The following is a 22413-nucleotide window of genomic DNA, read 5'->3' on the forward strand; positions in this document are numbered from 1 at the left end:
AACTGACAAGAAATATAACAATTCTATTTATTTCACGTTTGCAAAAAACATACGAGGATGAATTTTTTCAGGATGGAAATGTTACAGGTACCGGCTGGTACCCATGGAGACAGAATATAATCTGTTTTAAACAGATAAAAGTAGAGAGACGGGAGACGCTAGTGTTTGCCTCAATCAGGCTGTTCTCTGTCATTATCAGAAACATTTTTGTTTAATAAATATAAACAACCATTTATAATTATAATGGAACCAGCCTACTGACTTAAAACAACATCAAAACACAATGATAGAAGAATTAAAAGTACGTAAGCACGGGCAAACACTTTAAATTCACACTCTCAGTCCAGACCCAGTACCACCACAAATCACCCTTCTGAACGTGGCTGTTGTGAATCAGCCAAGTGTAAATAAAGGTTGCTGAACTGAATCTGATGACACGTAAGCTAATAAACATTCAAACAACTTTTTTTTAAAAACATTTAAACATTACGTTTTCCAGGTGTATGTAACATAACTTATTTCCCGCTGTTTTCTCAAAATAAAAGGTGTCAAGGAGCCATGAACATAACAAAAGGAAATACAGACGCGACCGCCATTTTCTCGCTGGCCCACTGTCTTTCAGGCTAGCTTCCATCCATATTGGTAGAGGCTAGTTCCCATCTATGCAGAGAACGGAAATGGGAGTAGAGAACGGTCAACTGAGCATGCGCGAAATGCCTCTACCATGCCTCCACAGGCCCCGCGTAGCATCCAGGCGCTAGGATTCGAGGAAGACCCACCCCTACTCTGCGTCTGATTAGCTAACTTTAACCCTAACCCTGCCCTAACCCTAACCTTAACCTACCCAAATAACGGAGGCAACGAGCACTTGCGCATGCTCAGTTGACCGTTCTCTGCATCGACGGGAACTAGCCTCTACCCATCCATATTGGACGGAGGGAAACATCGGTATGTTCGCTACATCAGTAAACACGTATTTTTTTCAACTCAACACGACATCAAATTCGAGATTAATACAGTTAAACATGTTAAATCTACATTTAGTGCACTGCATGAGAGTAATATACACTACTAACCTGTTTTAAACAGACAAAAGAAGAGAGACAGGAGACGTTAGTGTTCGCGTCAATCAGGCTGTTCGCTGTCTGAAGAACGGAAGCCTGGCTGGCCCAACTTTACGAACCAGTGCTCCCGTTTTCTCGGAGCTCCCCCTTGTGGCGGACGTAGAAAGAATAGTTTCACAGTTATACAGTGAATCCGGTGCACACAAACAAAAAGACATCACTAATTTTAAACACAGAATGTTACCGTACATTTGTGTGTGTCCCAGAAAGAGTGGCTGGATTTTGCTGTTGATGTAGGCTATGGCACAACAATCTTATTTGGTGGCACGGTGGCCCAGTGGTTAGCGCTGTCGCCTCACAGCAAATAGGGCCTGGGTTCGAACCCCTGTGTTGTACAACCTTGGGGGTCATCCCAGGTCATCCTCTGTTTTGCATGTTTTCCCCGTGTCTGCGGTGGGTTTTCTCTGGGTGCTCCGGTTTCCCTCACCATAAACAAGACATGCATGTCAGGGTGCCCCTGAGCAAGGCATGGAAAGAAATGACTGGAGTTGGTCCCCGATGCTGCACGGTGGCTGACACTGCTCCTAGCTGCACAGCTCGGATGGGTTAAATGCAGAGCAAGAATTTCCCCACAGGGATTAATAGAGTATATCCATCCATCCATCCATTAACCCGCCAGGGGGCGGGGGGGGGCTGCATCAGTAGAGACTAGCTAGGGGCCTCCGGATCAATAGAGACTAGCTTGGGCCCTACATTGCGACGCAGGGTTGGAACAAACATCCCTTGTAGGGTATGATTGGGGATCCCTACTATATGCAAACACAATACCCCTGACCTTTCGGAGCCCCTCATGGTCCGGTCCCCTGGTGCACTTGCCTGGCATGCCCGGTCCGTAATCCAGCCTTGCGCTTGTGCTGGAGCCTATTCCAGCAGTCACTGGGCAGCAGGCGGGGACACACCCTGGACAGGCCGCCAGGCCATAACAGGGCCGAGAGTTGGTCAGTTTGGAGAGAGGGACTGCATCTTTATACCACTCTATCCTAGGCTGTGGCACACCTATTCACAAATCCATGAACACAAATATGCATAGAGAATGGATGAGGAAAATAAAGTTTTAGTTCTTAAAAACTAATTATCTAGTTGGACTCAATCCTAAGGAAATATTTTAGCTCATAATAAATTAAATTGTTTTTCAACCTCAATTTCTGTCTGCGTGCTGTTTTGGGTCAGCACAATATAGAGATTATTGGATTTTTCTTCAAAGTCATACTCCACGCTGTGACACTGACAAAGAGCATTACTTATCATTTCTACAATGCTGCTTGTTGTCATTTTCTTTTGGATATGTGGTTTTTGTCTTTTGTGTTGCACTGCTGTGGGCTGGGAGAAACGAAACGTCGTCTCTTTTGTGTATGAAAGTACATGACTGAGATGACAGTACATTGTTTCTGGTTCTGATTCGGATGTTGTCCTCTGTTGACCACAAAACCCTGTAGGTCTTTCAAGGTTGCCATTGGATTCTTGGTGTCCTCTCCGGCCAAACGTCTTCTCTTTTGGTCATCTAGTTTCGATAGACGCCCTGGTTTTGGCAGACTGTGGGTGGTGCAATGCACCTCCCACTTTTTAATGGTGGACTCTGAGGTATCTTCCAAGCCTTGGAAGTCTTCTTATATTCCTCATCTGATGTATACCTTTCCACAACTTTGCCAACAACTGGTTTTGGGAGGTCTTTGAAGCCCACGCTGCCATCTCTGTGTGGAACTGCATTGTCAGACTGAATGACCCTCATAAACAGCTGCTTTTAGTCAAGCTACCAAGTTATTTGCTGTCAATTCCACACAATGGACAATGAGTTAGTGTGATCTTGAAGGCAGCTGGTTATTCCTGAGATAGTTTAAGGGATGCTATAGTAAAGGGGGGCACATATTTATCAAACCAACATATTGCAGTTGTTTATTTTTAATTAATGTTAGAAAATTCGGCAACACTTTCTATGAAGCTTGCATCGGTAAGCATCTATAACGCCCTATAAGTGTAGCTATGAGTCATTGTAAGATTCATTATAACCATGTATACGCCCTCACAACACCTCATAACCACCTTTATGATACACTATGTCAATTTCAAACGGATTTATGCATTATAAATATGTCATCATTAGCCTGTTTATCTGTCAAATGTCATAATGCATCATAGCCAACTTGTTTTGCTGAAGTTTTGTAGAGCCAAGGATCAAATGGTGGAAGTTGAAGTAGGAAGGCTGTTGTGTGGAGTTCAGGTGGGAGTTAAGACAGGCATTGGGTGGTAGTGAAGAGTTGCCGGATGGCTGGGCAACCACTGCAGAAATAGTGAGGGAGACAGTTAGGAAGGTACTTGGTGTGTCATCAGGACAGAGGAAGGAAGACAAGGAGACTTGGTGGTGGAATGAGGAAGTACAGCAAAGTATACAGAGGAAGAGGGTGGCAAAGAAGAAGTGGGATTGTCAGAGAGATGAAAAAAAAGTAGACGGGAATACAAGGAGGTGCAGCGTAAAGTGAAGAGAGTGGTGGTGAAGGCAAGGAAAAGGCGTATGGTGAGTTGTACGAGAGGTTGGACACTAAGCAAGGAGAAGAGGACTTGTACTGATGAGCCAGACAGGGACCAGGCTGGGAAGCATTGCAGCAGGTTAGGGTGATGAAGGACAGAGATGGAAATGTGCTGAGAGAGAGTGTGTGTGTTGAGAAGGTGGAAGGAGTACTCTGAGGGGTTGATGAATAAAGAAAATGAGAGAGACGTTTGGATGATGTGGGGATAGTGGATCAGGAAATGCGGCAGATTAGCAAGGAGGAAGTGAGGGCAGCTATGATGAGGATGAGGACTGGAAAGGCGGTTGGTCCAGATGACATATACCTGTGGAGGCATGGAGGTGTTTAGGAGAGATGGCAGAGGAGTTTTTAACTAGATTGTTTAACACAATCTTGGAAAGTGAGAGGATGCCTGATTTGGTGTTCAGCGACAGTGGAGAATCACAAAGTTAATCATTACTTTTTGCAAGTTACACAGTATGTGGGTTGAGAGTACCTTCTTCTCCTATACACTAGAGACCATAATGGTCTTCATACACATGGTGTGTGCAGACAATTTCTTGGACTGATATGGTTGAACTTAGTCATTTAGATTTAAGAGACCAAAAAAAAAATAATGTGAAAATTCTGAGAAGATATTTTTAGGTTTGAAAATTTAGCATCATAAGCTGTATGATCTCAAGGTGGACCTGTTTTCAAATGAAGCCACAGGAGACGATGGCAAGTTTGAACTTTATTCCTCAGCTCCAAAACCAAACTGAAACAGGAACAACCTTGCACCAGAGAGCCCGGGAACGTAGACCACGCCCTCAGCTCACAGCCCTGCTGGGTGAGAGGCATAGCCCCCTAGTGGCCGCCACATTATTGTATTTTCACTTAAACAAGTCATTGTTAATCTCCACACGGACAGAGAGAGATCGTTAATGTGTTTGCATGTTTAGGTTTAATGGCTGTTTCTTTCTCAGCAGTATTCTTCACTGGTGTTTTCTCCTCTACAACTTGCTCCGGTGAGGCCCGCCGTGTTGCAGCCACGACTCCTTGTGCGTTTCCCCCCACTGCAGGCGGACCAACCAGACCAGCAGGACCAGTTACCCTCCTGAGCAACAACATCGCTCGCACCTGCAAATACAGTATCCTTGTTCAAACAATACAAATATCACTCTCAATCTTACTGGGACATATAGCAATTCTTGTCCTTTACCCTTACCTGGAACGTTAGCAACTTTGTCAGCCTTGTAATTCTGGCAGGCTAAGCCTTCATACAAGACGGGGCACAGACAGAGGCACCTGCCATCCAGGAGAGCAACAGTACCTCCATTTTGGCAAGGCTTACACTTGCACACACTGTATTCTGCCACATAGTCTTCTATTGCCCGCTGCATGTTGGTTATCCTCGTGTTGGCGTCGGGCAGAGTCAGGGGAATTAATGTATAGATGGGCTCTGGCTGTTAGAAACAACAGGACAAAACACACAACACAGGACTCAATCAGTTCCCATCCATGCGGGATCCAAACCGCTTATCCTACTCAGGGTTAGGGGGGTTGCTGGAGCCTATCCCAGCAGCCACTGGGCGGCAGGCGGGGAGGCAGCCTGGACGGTTACACCTAGGGACAGTTTAGTAAGGCCGAGTCACCTGACCTACATGTCTTTGGACTGTAGGAGGAAACCGGAGCACCCGGAGGAAACCCACGCAGACACGGGGAGAACACGCTAACTCCTCGCAGAGGACGACCCGGGGCGACCCCCCAAGGTTGGACTACTTTAAGTTTATTGAAGCGAATTCGGGAGGCAACCGCAAGAACTGCCGTGGCCGAGACGCGAACCCGTGTCGCCCGCACCGCGGGAGACAGCGCTAACCGCTGGACCGAAGGGTCAGACCCGCCAGCCAGCGGCCAACGTGTCTACTTATCCATGCACGTTACAGTATTAAGTAAACATAAGTAAGCGTCAAGTAAAGTTCAAGTTCAGGTAAAGTTCAAGTAAATGTACTAGTAGTACACTTGTAAGTATACCTAAGTATAGTTTTGTTTCGTATATCTCTGATAAGTACTTAAAAGGTAAACTGAAATTATACTCTCTGATTTTTAGCTTAAAATAAGGATACTAATAGTACACTTGAGTAAACTATCGTTGCAAGGGGGGGCTCGAAACCAGGACCCTCTTGCTGGGAGGCGACAGCGCTAACCACTGCGCCACCGTGCTTCCTCTCGTTCGTTTTGTTGAGTTTAACACACAAAAAAAGAAAGAAATGACGTCATTAGACGTCATATGTATTTTACAAAAATACATATGACGTCTAACGATGAGATGGGCATTACATCATCTACAAATCTCCACGTTAACCTCAATAAATATCCTGACGTTAATACCGTGAAGCGCGTCTAATGACCCGGTAACATGGCCACTTTCTTCAAACAACACAAGACTGAGGAACAAAGGACACAAGTACGTGATTTGCTTTTGCATCCACCTGACTATGTAGAAGCGCAGGTGCGTCAGCAATTGTCCTGGCCCACCGCTGTAAGGTACTGATGTCCATTACTCCATCCTTATTCAGTTTGGCCCTCATAGCAACAGCACTCTCTAGGTCGCCTCCTTTGACTGACGTCATCACGTTATCCACCATCGCTTTTCCTTCAGATTTGTCTGCGCAGAGGAAAGGGGTAAGGGGCTTTAGGTACTTACTGATGTTGATTTGCAACTTTACTATTGCTATGTAATCTAGCATGGTGCGTTTGTAAATATGTGTAGCTGTCTGTATATCTGTGTCTGGGATGTCCATTCATGGGAAATATGTGTGCCTGTACTACTACAGAGAAATTATTTAATTATATATACGTATATATATATATATAATTACTAAATTATTAAACATTTGGTAACACTTTAGTATGGGGAACATAGTCACCATTAAGTAGGTGCTTATTAGCATGCAAATTAGCAACATATTGGCTCTTAATTGGTCATATTAAGTACTCATTAATGCCTTATTCTGCATGGCCTTATTATACAACCAGTAAGCCATTAACTATGGGTTTTCCCTCTGTAACCTCAGAGTTATTGCTTATTAGTAGTACCATCTCAATATGCTTTGCTTAGTATGGCCTTCATAAGGTGGTAGTACCACAAGAAGAGTTATTCTCCCTTACTAACACTTAATGAATATGGTCTGTTGTTACATAACAACACACAAAACTACAAGTGTTAATAGTGTTAAATTACTCTACATTAAGTTTTTTTTACTTAGAATATGTTCCCCATACTAAAGTGACATCTTGATCATTACTAATTCACTAGTAATTAAGTTTTTTTTACTTAGAATATGTTCCCCATGCTAAAGTGTTACCAAACATTTATATGCGAAGACAGTATTGACATAGAATGTCCCATAAAGCAGAAAAAAACCAACCTGTATCCTTGGTAGTTAAATTGTTACAATTGCTAGGTTTCACATGTGGTTTAATGGTACCGAAATTGCTAGCAATGTTTGCTGAAACGCCCAATTTGATGCACTCTTGAAGCTGTCTCTCTGTCATCACTGCAAAACAAGAACAAAAACACCATAATGAGTTTTCAGAGGTTTAAAGCACAACACATTATTTTTTTTCTGAGATCACGCACAGACTAAACAATTATGCAAATATCCACGCTTTATCATACTGATCACATCTCATAAGCATGAAATGACAGTAACATCTAGCAAATTTAATTCTGGAAAAAAAAAAACCCCAACAACGACAACAACTTTGAAGCATGATAGGGTTTGAAGGACACTTACTACTCTTTTTGATGGAATCCTGGTTGAGAACATAGATCAGCTCATACTCGCCACCAGACTTTCCAGTCTTCGTGTAATGGGTCCCATAGTCCTCCAAGAAGGCAAAATGAACCCCTTTCTCGTACTGTAAAGGCAGACTCCTGATATGTTCCACAAAATCATCGGCTAGACGGAGCTCGCGAGAACGTAACCGGTACGTGCTCAGCTGCACGCTGCCCTTGACTCGCATGTAGCTCTTGTTCTGGATGCAAGAGGGAGTGCAGAATTGGGTTACACACCGAGAGGACGTTTTTGATCAGTCAAACACTGCATGCATGCATTTTCCAATTTGACGAATTTCCCGCGCCACAGGGTATGGCGAAAAGGTTACAACTTGTGCACGGTTGATTGCAGCGAATTGCCAAACAGTAGCCTTTACCGCAACGTTGCCGATACTGGAGACATCCTTGATCAGTTTCTTCTTCTCATACTGAGCTTCGGCTCCAACATCCACCGACGCGTTACATTTGCAGCTGGACACCTCGGTGGGTTGCAGTTTCAAGGAAATCCCCGCGTCCAGTTTAAACGTGCTTTCCCTCAGAATCTCTTTCAGGAGCTCGCTCGTGTGCTCGAAGATTTCTCTCGAAACCGTTTCCTCCGCGCGAGTCTGCCAAAATGGAGTTTGGAAATTAGCCGCGATGCCACAGCATTTCTGATTTCATTGCTTGTTGATAAGCACACAGACAAAAGACATTTCCTCGCACGACATGTTTGCAAATATGAATGTCAAACCTCGTAGTTGAGCACGCCGACGTTCCAGGGCAGCCTGTTCTGCTGCCTGGTGTTGGGATTGGACACTTTGTCACATCTCCCATTGAAGAAGTCGTTGTTAAAGGGGTTCATTCGAGGATCTGCGCCCAAGATGTTTATTCTGAGGCATGACAACATTGGGAGCCTTAATAGTGTAAACTATGATATTAACAAATACTGATAACAGTTACAAAGTACAGGTAGTCCCCCCCCCCCCCGGGGGAGGAGGGCTGGGGAGAATAGCGTGGCGAAACTGCTCACTGTCAGGTGAAAAGAAGCGGCTGGCGACTCCATATGTATCGGAGGAGGCATGTGGTAGTCTGCAGCCTTCCCCGGATCGGCAGAGGGGGTGGAGCAGAACAGTGGGGTAAATGGTCAAGTACAATTGGGGAGAAAAAATGGGGGGTGGGGAATCCAAAAAAAAACAATGTTGACGCTGTGGTGATACACAGTTGAGGGTAGATTCACCAGGAGCAGCTGCTCCTTTAAGGCAGACGTTCAGAGTGCTGACGTAGGCACTGCTTAGAGTTTCCGGGGTGGAGCCATGTTTGCAGCAGCCTAGCGGTTAGCCGGTTGCCACGAGGGATTGTGCTGCGTCGGTGTCGTTTTGTGTGGCGAGTAAACGGAATTGACTCCGCTTGATCTCTCCGTCTCCTCCTTCCTGCACTCCCACAACGCGATCCAGCTTAAAATGGTGACCACGTTGTGGCGTTGTTCCCCCTCGGGCCGACGAACTGCCTAAAACCGTGCAGTGTTTAAAGCGTCCCGTTAAGTAGCCCGTCTGTTCGTTAGTCGGAACCACCGTGTGTAACTCGATTTTTTGAAATCATAGGCTTTACTGGGGTCGGTTCGTAAGTAAGGGCGTTCGTAAATCGGGCGTTCGTAACCCGGGGACTACCTGTAAAATTATACCTTAAATTAAACATTTTGCCCAAATGTGCATTGCTAAATGTTAATGTCTAAGGCTGACAGCTCAAATTTTGTTTTATGAAATCTGAATGGAAATGATGACATTACCTCCAGCATATTTTAGATGGACTTACATTTTATAATCATTCTTTTGAGGAAAACAGTTTACATGGTTAGCAAAGTTGGACCTCACCATTTCAATATTATCTCATTGTGCTGACAGCCTACACCAAGGAGCTCACATTTCTGAGAATGAGCGCTTGCATGGCAAACACTGAAACCATGTGGCGACTGCACTCTAACGTCTCTATGAGCTGAACCTCGGGTTTGTGTCCTGAATGAACACCGAATGAGCACCTACTGAGATGTATAAAAGTAGCTCACCCATATCCTGCCGTCCTGCTTTGCTCGTTGTTATCCAGCGCCTGTGCACCGCAGGGCTTTCGCAGAGGATCACACTCCTCATCGGAACCGTCCTCGCAGTCAAAGTCGCCATTGCACGACAGACTGTTCTTGATGCAAGTACCTGAGCAAAACATGGTGAGAGAGAGGAGCGTTTGACATGAATTCAGGCTGGGGTCTCAATGGGCATTAACACGTGATGTACACAATATATGACAGTAAAAGAAAACAAGAAGGCGCTCTACCTGACAGACACTGGAACTGGGATTCAGAGCAGTTTGGCGGTGGCTGCTTTGCGCACAAAGTCGGTGTTGTGCATGGTGCACTTTGTCCCAGTGCCTCGTTACATGCTTGACCGTCAAACTGACCGAACGTCTCTATTCCTCTCGAGCGCCTCTGCGAAAATGTTCCGATGGGCAAACAGAGAAAGAAAGTCGCAGAAAGTGGCTTCAAGAAATACACACCGACTGTATCTGAACAAAAGCGCTGAACTTGTCTGAACGTAAAGCGTTCACAGTGTCGTAAAAACCAAGTCAAATAATTAATTGGCGGGCGGCCCGGTAGCGTAGCGGTCTATTCCGTTGCCCACTAACACGGGGATCGCCGGTTCGAATCCCTGTGTTGTCTCCGGCTTGGTCGGGCGTCCCTACAGACACAATTGGCCGTATCTGCGGGACTGGGCACCTCACCCTTTTAGTCTAGCGGTTAGCGATGCCTCCTGCGGTGCGGGCGACACGGGTTCGCTTCCCGGCCGCGGCAGTTCCTGTGGTTGCGTGGTCCCCCGAATTCACTACAATACATTACCGAAACCCCCCCAAAAAAGTTACCTGGCTCCCTTTAGAAAGCATTGCAGTGAATTCGGGGGGCAGCCCGGCCGGACCGTCACGGCCGGGACGCGAACTCGTGTGCTCCGCACCGCGGGCGAGTACGTTAACCAGACAACTAAAGGGTCCAACCCGCTGGTTAAGGGCTACCGAGCCTATTCATCCATGATCGTTACAGTATATTTAAAGTATGTTCAGCAAACATGATCAAATAAATGTGAGACAGTTCAGAGGGTTTTCAGTAGGAGGCTGACGTTTTAAAAATGGGCAAGCGTAAGGATCTGAGCGGCTTTGACAAGGGCCAAATTGTGATGGCTAGACGACTGGGTCAGAACATCTCCAAAACGGCACGTCTTGTGGGGAACCGGCGACAGGGTCAATGACGCCCAAGGCTCATCAATACGAATGGGGAGCGAGGCTACGCCTTCTGGTCCGATCCCACAGAAGAGCTGCTGTAGCTCAAATTGCTGAAAGGGTTAATACTGGCTACGATAGACAGGTGTCAGAACATGGTGCATCGCAGTTTGCTGTATATGGGGCTGCATAGCCACAGACTGGTCCAGGTGGGACCTGGCATTCATTAACTAGAACGACTGGTCTAGTTGATGGAGTTACAGCTCTCATTTGCATTTGAAACCGATCGTTGGTTCAGTCGTTATGCCATTGTGCTGTTAATAAGGGTGGGGATGTTAATAAGGGTGGGGTAGCTACAGTCAGTTGAGACTGAAGAAGTCACTTAGATGAGTGATGAAACCTTTCTCCCAATAAACTTGTCCAGAAGAACTGATTCAACATTCTGTGGTTTCCCTACCTGGATTATTGAGCATACATCAAGACATTTTGACAGTGGCAGTGGCGATCAGAATAAAGTCATTTGGCCCGGCAGCCTATTAGAGTTTAAATAAATCATCGAATTAAGCCCTGGTGTAGGTCTTCCTTTGCCACTTAACTCCAACTTTTCATTAAAAGTTAAGCTTGAAAACGGCGTGGATAATGAATTCGCAACGACGTCCTCCTCACTAGTGGTAACATTACTCATGTGAACCAACAGGCTAACTAGCTAGCTAGTTTATTTGTTATTTATTTATTTATTTATTCTAGCTAGCTTGTGATTAATGTGCCCCCGCAGTGGACGCAACTTGTCTTAAGGTTAGTGATAACAAAGCCCGCCCATTTAAAGGGAAGATATGATTGGTCAGATTTACTGTCATTTAAAATTCAGACCTCTGAAAAATTACAGCTGGACCACCAATCACAGAGCAGAAGCATGGCATTTTCTTCCTAGTAACTGCAGCGGCATCACATTCTGATAGGGAGACAAAGGAGCTCCGTTCATAACCCTTCACCTTCTAACACAAACTGAATAGGCAGGTTTGAAGGGTTTATATCCTCAGAAACATTTTGTTTAGATGTTGATTGTCAAATTATGAATTAATGAAATAAAATTAGAACGGGTGGCTTTTCAAATATTTTTTTTTTTTTAGAATATATTAGGCCCTCTCTGAGGGCCTTTATGGCCCATGGTTCCCCTCTGCTTGTTGTGTGGATTACTTAACCTATCATCAAACCCGTCCTGTGCATCATGTACTGTTGTGTATCTCTATGCCCACAAGATGGCATACGTTTTCATGACAGATCGTTGAACTAAAGGAACTGGCGTTACATTTTCTACTCACACAACATGATTTATATAACACGAAATACTACACACATTAATCTAGTTATCAGTCAAGTAATTTTTTTTATATTGAGGGTTTATAATAATAGTATACAGTTGTGAAATTAATTTTTAACACGTCCCAGTGTTACGTTTTGTAATTGCATTTAAGCAGGAATTGCACAATATCCAGGAAGTTTAAGATGTGGGACCCAACAATAGACTGTCTTGTGATTCTGGAGGGTGTGCTGACTCTGCAAAATGACACTGCAATACTCTGGAGAAGGAGGATGTTTTAAAATGAATCATCGGAATGGGGGAATAGAAGAAGATGCTGTGTGGAACGAGAGCATCACTCTGTAGAAAAGCTGATATGATAGATTCACCCCTTTGGAAATAAGTCAGTCAGGACTGATCAAATCACTTCTTACAGCTCCCGAGATGATTTGTGTGACTTTTTTTTGTTTTGTTTTTTTGCCAAGTCTTCAGAAACATGCATTTTCCTGTGATAAGAGCCTTTAAAGTGTGTTAAAAAAAATTTAAACAATTAAAATGGAATTCCGGAGGAGTATGAGACTGACGTTTTAAGACGCCTTCTCTTTTTGTGGATGTGTGTGATCCAGAAAACAAATTTTTTTGTCACGTGCTTTAAGTAGTTAATTTAATACTAGCAATAGTACCTTGACAGACTTACCCGAATTTTGGTGCAAGGATCGCACGGGCTCCATTCTGACCAGCGGCTCCATACACAATCCACTGGTGATGGCTCGGGCAATGGGCTCCCCCTAAACATAAACGTATGACGTGAAACATTGGATATTGTGTTACATACCTTCATCCTTCGTAAGTGACCGAGGTAATAACCCAGTTGTATAAATGAATTTGGCCATATACATACAATCCTTTCCCAAGAAGACTTATGGTTAAACAGAGGCCATAGAAGCCCAGCTGGAGAGCGACCTCCTTCCTCATCATGAAGCAGCTGAATGTAAAGGGATGAATAGGGGAGCATGCTTGGCCCCAGTAACTGTTCTGTGCTTGCACTCTGTTAACGATTATCCAGCCAAAAAAGGACCTTGTTGGCTTAAAAGTCAATAAACTGGATTTCAGATGTTGACAAACCTTGAAAACCCCAAAGCCAGTGCACTGTAAAAAGCAATCTGGTGGTTTAATTTAAAATAGTAAGGCAACCTATTACAAGCTCTAAATTGTTTTATTATAAGTTTAATTAACAGTGTGTTTAATTTAGTGATTTAATTTAGTAATTTATATTAGTAATTTAATTTAATTCGTGACTTAATTTAGTGTTAAATCAGATTTAAAATAGTGTTAAATTAAATTGAAAATACATTTAATTAAATTAGTGAATTCATTTAGCAATTTAAAATATGCAAATTTAAATTTAAATAACAGTGTAAATTGTTAACACTGGTAAGTGTTATTGTTAACACTGTTAAGTTTAATTGTTAACACTGTAAAAATTGCTTTTACAGTGTAATTATTTGTTTAATTAATACATTTTATTGACCCAACAAAACGTTTTTATTTCTCACAGCGCATACAGAGCAAGCCAAATATTAACATTAAAGGCATGGGAAGTTGTAAATGATTCCCTGCAAGCATTTCTATGAATGTTTTTATCTTCATTCCCTCATCCATTCCTGCATCTTATTGGTGCACAACGTGCGCTTACGTCATAAAAACCTCTTACACACCAAGACAGGTAGACTTGTGCAGAGCAAGAAGGAGGTAGACAGCTGGTCAACATAAAGGGCTATACGTCTGTTCAAAGAGTTGAATCAAATTCTACGTTTAACATCAAGCTCACAATGGAATTTTGTGACAGTTGAATCACTTGTTATGGAATGAATCACTGGTTATCATCTAACAACGATAACAAGGTTGTTATCATCTAACAACGATAACAACCACAAGCTCTCTAGCAACAATCACGCGTCTAACAATGCTTGATCAATGCTAGAGGTTGTTGCTTGATCGATACTAACAATGCTTGATCGATGCTAACAATACTTGATCGATGCTAACAATACTTGATCGATGCTAACAATACTTGATCGATGCTAACAATGCTTGATCGATGCTAACAATGCTTGATCGATGCTAACAATACTTGATCGATGCTAACAATTGTTGTTGCTTGATCGATGCTAACAATACTTGATCGATACTAACAATTGTTGTTGCTTGATCGATGCTAACAATACTTGATCGATGCTAACAATTGTTGCTTGATCGATGCTCACAAATAACGATGCTTGATCGATGCTTGAATTTGTTATCATGTAACAATGATAACAACCACAATCTCTCTAGCAACAATCAAGCATCTAACAATGCTTGATCAATGCTAGAGGTTGTTGCTTGATCGATGCTAACAATGCTTGATCGATGCTTGAGGTTGTTACCATGTAACAATGATAACAACCTCAAGCTCACAATGGAATTTTGTGACAGTTGAACCACATGTTGTGGAATGAATCACTTGTTATCATGTAACAATGATAACAAGTGATTCATTCCACATGTAAGTGTTAAATACTTTTAGAGAAAAAGACCCCTAAACTGAACAGCAACGGTGTTCTTTCTTAAGCATTCGAGTGAATACAGACTAGTTTTGGAGGGTTTTGGTCTTAGCCATTCAGAAGCTAAGTGAGTTCTCATAACCAGCTGAAAAAAGATACACATACAATTATCATTATTGTTATTATTATTATTATTATTATTATGTTTTTTTGGGATGTTATCATTGCGCAACAAGTCCCATACCTTGTGCCACACATACTTCGGGCTAACTTTACCATCTTGAATTCGACTCGAAGAACACATCTATTGAATAGAACCCCACTTCCTGTCACGCTTCTCTTTTTTTTAACCTAATAAGCAGATATTTTATTTATTTATTTTTATCCCCCCCCCCTTTTTTTCCCTCCCCAATTGTACCGGGCCAATTACCCCGCTCTCTGAACCGTCCCGGTCACTGCTCCACCCCCTCTGCCGATGCGGGGAGGGCTGCAGACTACCACATGCCTCATTTAAATATTATATATATATATATATATACTCACATGTAATAGCAATTACCTTTATCATTCAATGATTCATACAATGTCAAGGAATTTAACAACAAGTTTTGGGATTTCCAGGTGCCTGATTTCACATCACAAAGAAGAGTGATGAAAACTCCTACTCTGATTCAAATGTTAAGGGATTTTTTTTTTGTATTTTGATTTCTATGAAGTTTTTTTTCATGCCTAAAGAGGAATAAAAACACTAAGGGGGGGGGGGGATCCTGTGATGGCGTGGCCAGGGTGTCTTCCCGCCTGCCGCCCAATGACTGCTGGGAGAGGCTCCAGCATCCCTGCGACCCTGAGAGCAGGATAAGCGGTTAAGATAATGGATGGATATACAGTTAAGGTCAAAATCATTAGCCCCCTTTATGAAATCAAACAAAACCCTTAACTTTTCCATGGACGTGACCATAACCAAAAGCGTTTATAGTTGAATCGCTTCCAAAAGAACAAAGACAAAATCTCCACTAAGCTGGATTTAGATATCTTACGGCCCGTTCGCCGGAGCTGCTCTGCCCTTCGGTCCTGCTTCCTGGTCGCCCTCCAGATCGGTTCCATCCATCGGTCCAGCCCCCAGGCCATCCGCCTGAGATCCCTGGCCCCATTCAGCCTCCCCCAGACCCCCTCCGTCTGTCCTGCTTGGTGGTCATGGTCAGTTTGTTTGGGATTTCTGGAATCTGCCCCTTGAGGGGGTGGGGGGGGGGTTGCCCTGTCATGTGTGTGTGATCTGGGTCATCAGGGCTTTCCCATGCCCTGGTTAGTGATTCAGTTCACCTGCGCCCATGTGCCTGAGTGACCCTGATTGCCCGGCTTCACTCACCTGTTCCCTTCTCTGATTGGCTGTGCGGTTCCTGCGCCCCATCTCCCTCCCCTTTCTCCGATTGGCTGTCCAGTTCCTGCCTTGTCCTGCGCACCTGCGCCCATGTCCCTCCCCTTTCTCCGATTGGCTGTCCAGTTCCTGCCTTGTCCTGCGCACCTGCGCCCATGTCCCTCCCCTTTCTCCGATTGGCTGTCCAGTTCCTGACCTGTCTTTCGCACCTGCGCCCATGTCCCTCCCCTTTCTCCGATTGGCTGTCCAGTTCCTGCCTTGTCCTGCGCCCCTGCGCCCCATCTCCCTCCCCTTTCTCCGATTGGCTGTCCAGTTCCTGCCTTGTCCTTCGCACCTGCGCCCATGTCCCTCCCCTTTCTCCGATTGGCTGTCCGGTTCCTGACCTGTCTTTCGCACCTGCGCCCATGTCCCTCCCCTTTCTCCGATTGGCTGTACGGATCCTGCGCACCTGTGCCCTATCTTCTTGATTGCCCCCCCCCCCCGGGTATATATGCCCCTTGGTTGCGCGGGATCTTTGGCGGTTCGTCTCGCTCACTTCCAGAGACACCCCCAGAGACACTCACGGAGACTCTTGGTCGCCGGATTGCCACGTCCTTTTGTGAGCTTCCCCGCTGTCTGTTCCTGCTGTTTGTGAGTGTTTGTGTCATTAAAGCTTTGTCCGAGCCCAGCCTGTCCTTGCTGTCTGCATTTGGGTCCACTCCTGCTCCCGCCGTGACGTCGGGAGTTAGCCTGAGACTGGGCTGGACTTGACCACTCAGTAGTCCAAAATCTACTTCTCTTTCACCGAATTGTTTTTCCCTGGAGTAATTGATAGGACATGGTTTTATTCTGTGCTCTTTATCAAAGGATTTACTCATGAAGTCGAACGAATTTTAAAGGGACTTAGTAATAAAAAGAAACTATGTTTACACATATAAGTGTGTCCTTCTCACTGTGTTGGTGTGGCCAGGGATCTGAACCAAGAATAAATTAATGTTAGCAGCATTAAACTATCTATATATTTGTAAAACATGTTCTAATATTGTTTTTTGTAGATTGCTATCTAAATTAAGTGTATTATTATTATTATTATTATTATTGTTGTTGTTATTATTAGTATTGCTATTGTTGTTATTATTATTGATATTGTATTGTTATTGTTATATTATCATTATTATCAATATTATTAACATCATTATTTAGTTTATGTATTCATTTCACGGAGGATGTGTTTCTATTTAGGCAAAGCTACTTATACGCTGTTATTCCCTTCCTGTTCTGGTGGCATCTGGATGTTGGGCTATACGAATAAAATTGACTTGACTATATGTAGAAGGCTGTTTGTCTCTGATCATTATTTTATGGTTTCTGATTTTGTCTGAATTCAGTTGAATCAGGTTTCAGCAGAGACAAGTTTTTTTTCTTTTCCTGTATACTCATTATTGTGTAATGCAGGGGCCAGACTTACGGTAAAGAAAAACAAATATTGAGAAAGATGACTTTTTCAGATGTTGTAATATGTTGACCAGGTCGACCATGGACGATTGCTCATCACACAGCTGTGTGAAACTGTGATACTGACCAAGTAGTAGACTAATCAAAATGTGGGGTTACTTGTACATTAAAGCTTTGTCCGAAAAACTCCCTCGTTCCCTCGTGCACCATTCCCTACATGTGAAACACTCATGTTGGACCCCGCTGAACCATCATTTCACAGCTTCTGTTGGTCCCATCAGGCGTTATTTGAACGAATGCATTTGATAATGGAGAAAGTGCAAAGGCAGAATGGTCAAGAGGCGAAGCGTTGCATTGTGGTATTTTTTTTTTAGCATTAAGTAGGGTACATGTGTTGGACACTACGTTTTCAGTTGCATTGTGGGGATTTTTGAGGGTATTCCGTAGGGAATACATTTTACGGTTAGAATTCGGACACTCAAACAAATTGGAGGAAGGTGAATATATAGTGCAATATACACCTTTCAGCCAAAACATTATGACCACTGGCAGGTGAATAACGTTGATTATGTTGTTACTATGGCACCTGTCAAGGGGTGGGATATATTAGGCAGCAAGGGAACAGTCAGTTCTTGATGTTGGTGTGTTGGAAGCAGGAAAAACTGGGCAAGCGTAAGGATCTGAGCGGCTTTGACAAGGGCCAGATTGTGATGGCTAGACGACTGGGTCAGAACATCTCCAAAACGGCAGGTCTTGTGGGGAAGCTGAACCAGTGACAGGGTCATTGACGCCCAAGGCTCACCAATGCCAATTGGGAGCGAGGGCTAACCCTTCTGGTCCGATCCCACAGAAGAGCTACTGTAGCTCAGATTGCTGAAGGGGTTAATGCTGGCTACGATAGACAGGTGTCAGAACATGGTGCATCACAGTTTGCTGTATATGGGGCTGCATAGCCACACGCTGGTCCGGTTGGGTCCTGGTATTCATTAACTAGAATGACTGGTCTACTTAATGGTGTTACAGCTCTAGTTAACGGTCACGGCAATTTGCATTTGACACCGATCGTTGGTTCAGTCGTTATGCCATTGTGCTGTTAATAAGGATGGGGATGTTAATAAGGGTGGGGTACCTACAGTCAGTTGAGACTGAAGAAGTCACTTAGATGAGTGATGAAACCTTTCTCCCAATAAACTTGTCCAGAGGAACTGATTCAACATTCTGTGGTTTCCCTACCTGGATTATTGAGCATACGTCAAGACATTTTGACAGTGGCACTGGCGGTCAGAATAAAGTCATTTGGCCCGGCAGCCTATTAGAGTTTAAATGAATTATCAAATTAAGCCCTGGTGTAGCTCTTCCTTTGCCACTTAACTCCAACTTTTCATTAAAAGCTAATCTTGAAAACGGCGTGGATAATGAATTCGCAACGATGTCCTCCTCACTAGTGGTAACATTACTCATGTGAACCAACAGGCTAACTAGCTAGCTAGTTTATTAATTTTTTTTTTAAATTTTTTTTTTTTAGCTAGCTTGTGATTCACGTGCCCCCGCAGTGGACGCAACTTGTCTTAAGGTTAGTGATAACAAAGCCCGCCCATTGAGAGGGAAGATATGATTGGTCAGATTTACTGTCATTTAAAAGTCAGACCTCTGAAAAATTACAGCTGGACCACCAATCACAAAGCAGAAGCATGGCATTTTCTTCCTAGTAACTGCAGCGGCATCACATTCTGATAGGGAGACAAAGGAGCTCCGTTCATAACCCTTCACCTTCTAACACAAACTGAATAGGCAGGTTTGAATGGTTTATATCCTCAGAAACATTTTGTTTACATTTTGATTGTCATATTATAAATTAATAAAATAAACTTAGAACGGGTGGCTTTTTAAAAATTATTTTTTAGAATATATTAGGCCCTCTCTGAGGGCCTTTATGGCCCATGGTTCCCCTCTGCTTGTTGTGTGGATTACTTAACCTATCATCAAAACCGTCCTGTGCATCATGTACTGTTGTGTATCTCTATGCCCACAAGATGGCATACGTTTTCATGACAGATCGTTGAACTAAAGGAACTGGCGTTACATCTTCTACTCACACAACATAATTTATATAACACGAAATACTACACACATTAATCTAGTTATCAATCAAGTATTTTTTATATTGAGGGTTTATAATAATAGTATATAGTTGTGAAATTAATTTTTAACATGTCCCAGTGTTACATTTTGTAATTGTATTTAAGCAGGAATTGCACAATATCCAGGAAGTTTAAGATGTGGGACCCAACAATAGACTGTCTTGTGATTCTGGAGGGTGTGCTGAGTCTGCAAAACGATACTGCAATACTCTGGAGAAGGAGGATGTTTTAAAATGAATCATCGAAATGGGAGAATAGAAGAAGATGCTGTGTGGAACGAGAGCATCACTCTGTAGAAAAGCTGATATGATAGATTCACCCCTTTGGAAATAAGTCAGTCAGGGCTGATCAAATCACTTCTTACAGCTCCCAAGATGATTTGTGTGTTTTTTTGCCAAGGCTTCAGAAACATATATTTTCCTGTGATAAGAGCCTTTAAAGTGGGTTAATTTTTTTTTAAGCAATAGAAATGGAATCCCGGAAGTATAGCAAATTATTTTCCAATGATTTTAGGATCATGTCTAACAATCCAGGGGTTGCCCCTGTGCTGTGTCTTTTCCTGGCCTTGATAAATGGATTCTAGCTGAATGGGGTAGTCAAGAGGCTATTTGGTCATGGCCCACTTGAGAGGCACAAATATGTGCTGAAGTCACCACTTTTACGAGGTTGTGCAGTTTCCACTCGACTTTCTCAGGAAACCAGAGGGTAGGTGAGGTGCTCGGCTAATATTTCTCCTGACTAGAAAGACTTCCTGTTTTTGGTGGTATGATGGAACTGCACTGCATGCGTACAACTGTGTGTCAGACTGTCGGGACACATATTTACAGTAATTTGCACAGAAAGTGGCAGTTGTCAGTTTGCGTCACTTGGACATGTCACGGTGACATATCTAAAGTTCCTCATGCCATGGAATCCTTTCTCTGAGTGGAATCAAACATGGTGGGATGGACTGCTCTAGTGAAAGTGAGCTACGTTGCATTGTTTTCCATGCAGTACACAAGAAACAAAGGCATTGACTATATTCAAAAATTTAGGGTTAAAGATGCTGAGAGGGCCAGACAAAGACAGAGCGACAGCCTCAATTATGGCCTGGAGATAAGTGGCTGTGGTGGAAACCAGTGCCAAGATTCACACCCCAAATGGTGGCTCTTGGGATTGTGGCCTTCCTGAAAAAACAGAGGAAAGAACACTTCCCTTTAGATTTTCTCTGTCAGCATTACCATCATGAAACAGCTTCTTCTGACGCGTTGCTATCTATGCTGACACATGCCCTCTAATCCAGCACAGTGGGCTTCTTTTCCTGAGTAGTGTTTTAACGCGTATTGCCGGAAATAAGAATCACTCTTCATACTGGTGCTAGCTGGAGAAGTTGTGCGGTTTATCTGTGGTCCAGCGTGTCCTAAAAGGCAAATAATATTTCATTTAGGTGGTGCCATTGAGCTAAGGAGAAAGTGAATCACTTTCAGAAGAAAGGGAACTATATTGGGAACTATAGGGAACTATATTGGTGAGCAAATGTCATCCTACAATGGTCCTGGATTACAGGGGTGCTTCGCACCGGAGGTGAAAAAGTAATTATTCAATTGCTATAACAGCAACATGTGGCCTTCTTTATAGGAAATACACTTAATTGAATGTGGCTTTAATATATATCATACCAATATATCTCGTATGATATGTCATTTGATAAAACACCATTAAAGAAATGATGAAAACGGTATGTACCATCAATATATGGAAATCATCTTACTTAGGCTACTGGGCCATCCAGAACTCATTTTGTGCCTGCACATTTTGTGCATGTCAGCCTAGGTCTCCACAGAAATGACTTTGAAATGAGAATGTTATTAAAATAGAAGGTCACGTGCAGAAAATACGTCTGGCTGTCTCCGCAAGCCAACATTTTTGCACGGGAGAGGGGAAAAGATCTACACTCTCAGCTTGTCAATGATCTATCTTCAGAGGAGCCCATCTCTCTGATAACAAGCTCGGTCAGCAGAACACAGGATACAGAGCCAGGAAGGACGTCCTTCCTTTGTCCCTTTCTCTCATTCGTCGCCATTGGTCAGCTCTTAACTTTGAACATATAGCTCTCTGTCCCCGTGCTGACAAAATCATTGTGCCGCCGACGAGCAGATATTGTCCACGTAGCATGCTTACTGAAAAGCATGTGCATCCTGATAATCACAACCTAGAATAAAATAAGATGTCAGACTGCGCCATACTAATAGTACAGTATTCTCTGACGTTAATCTGAAATGTGATTTTTTTCCATCTATTACGTATTTTTCACCATGTCTTTTGTCAAATATTTCAAGATTCCAGATCAAGATTTAAATGTTAAAGATTGTTCACTGTCCTTCGGTGGCAAGCTAGCAGATTTCTTTTAGATGCACGACAGTGCTCAAATCAGTCTGTTCTGAGCCCAAGAACAACCAGTTGTTGAAAGGGTCTTGTAGAGAAAAAAAAAAAAGAGAGAAAATTTGAGGAACAATGATTATTCCCAAACCAAATTCCTTACACAAGTGTCATCATTTCCCGAGGAAGGGCCTAAAAAAAGACATTAAACTATTCACCGAGCATCCAGTCTACGCTCAATATCCAGTCTACTAAAGTAGCAGTGTACGACCACGGATGTGTAGACTCGCTAGCCCTTGGCTAACGGGTCGGACCCTTTAGCTGACTGGTTATCACACTTGCCAGTGGTGCAGGGAACCCAGGTCTTATTCCTGCCAACCCCCTGAATTCCCAGTGCATGCCACCCCCCTGGTGTTCCCCTAGAGTTGTGAGAGGCCTTCTGTTAATTCTCTACACTAGATTGTTTAACATGTCCCTCACATGTCCCTCACATTGCTTTATTATACTGTACCTACATTTTAGATTTTCATTCTCTTCATCTCAGACTTGTTGTAATAGCTTTAGCTTGATTGGT

General features: G+C 43.4%; 1 protein-coding gene across 4 annotated transcripts; it reads right to left on the reverse strand.

Annotated features, from left to right (window-relative positions):
* Positions 1-4348: 4348 nt before the first annotated feature.
* On the reverse strand, positions 4349-15716 carry c9 (complement component 9). 4 transcript variants are annotated; one of them, XM_056290707.1, is made up of 11 exons: positions 15569-15716; positions 12683-12773; positions 9753-9903; positions 9490-9631; positions 8179-8317; positions 7826-8053; positions 7408-7648; positions 7039-7167; positions 6100-6275; positions 4836-5073; positions 4349-4747 (listed from the first exon to the last, which is right to left on the reverse strand). In XM_056290707.1, exons 1-11 carry the CDS (start codon positions 15637-15639, stop codon positions 4590-4592), a joined length of 1764 nt encoding a protein of 587 aa, XP_056146682.1. In that variant the 5' UTR covers positions 15640-15716; the 3' UTR covers positions 4349-4589. The 4 variants fall into 4 exon arrangements, with proteins under 4 accessions (XP_056146682.1, XP_056146681.1, XP_056146684.1 ...); XM_056290706.1 differs by lacking the exon at positions 15569-15716 and adding an exon at positions 12887-13016; XM_056290709.1 differs by lacking the exon at positions 9753-9903.
* Between the last annotated feature and the right edge of the window lie 6697 nt (positions 15717-22413).

This window comes from Lampris incognitus, chromosome 12 (genome assembly GCF_029633865.1).
Source record: "Lampris incognitus isolate fLamInc1 chromosome 12, fLamInc1.hap2, whole genome shotgun sequence".
Lineage (NCBI taxonomy): Eukaryota > Metazoa > Chordata > Actinopteri > Lampriformes > Lampridae > Lampris > Lampris incognitus.

What these genes read in the sequence shown, in the direction of transcription:
- c9 (XM_056290706.1), bottom strand. Translation starts at nt 12,963, where the DNA reads ATGATGAGGAAGGAGGTCGCTCTCCAGCTGGGCTTCTATGGCCTCTGT. An exon ending in CCAGTATCGGCAACGTTGCG is followed by an intron (nt 7,649 to 7,825) that starts GTAAAGGCTACT and finishes TCTTGCATCCAG; the next exon opens with AACAAGAGCTACATGCGAGT. An exon ending in GGATTCCATCAAAAAGAGTA is followed by an intron (nt 7,168 to 7,407) that starts GTAAGTGTCCTT and finishes CTTGTTTTGCAG; the next exon opens with TGATGACAGAGAGACAGCTT.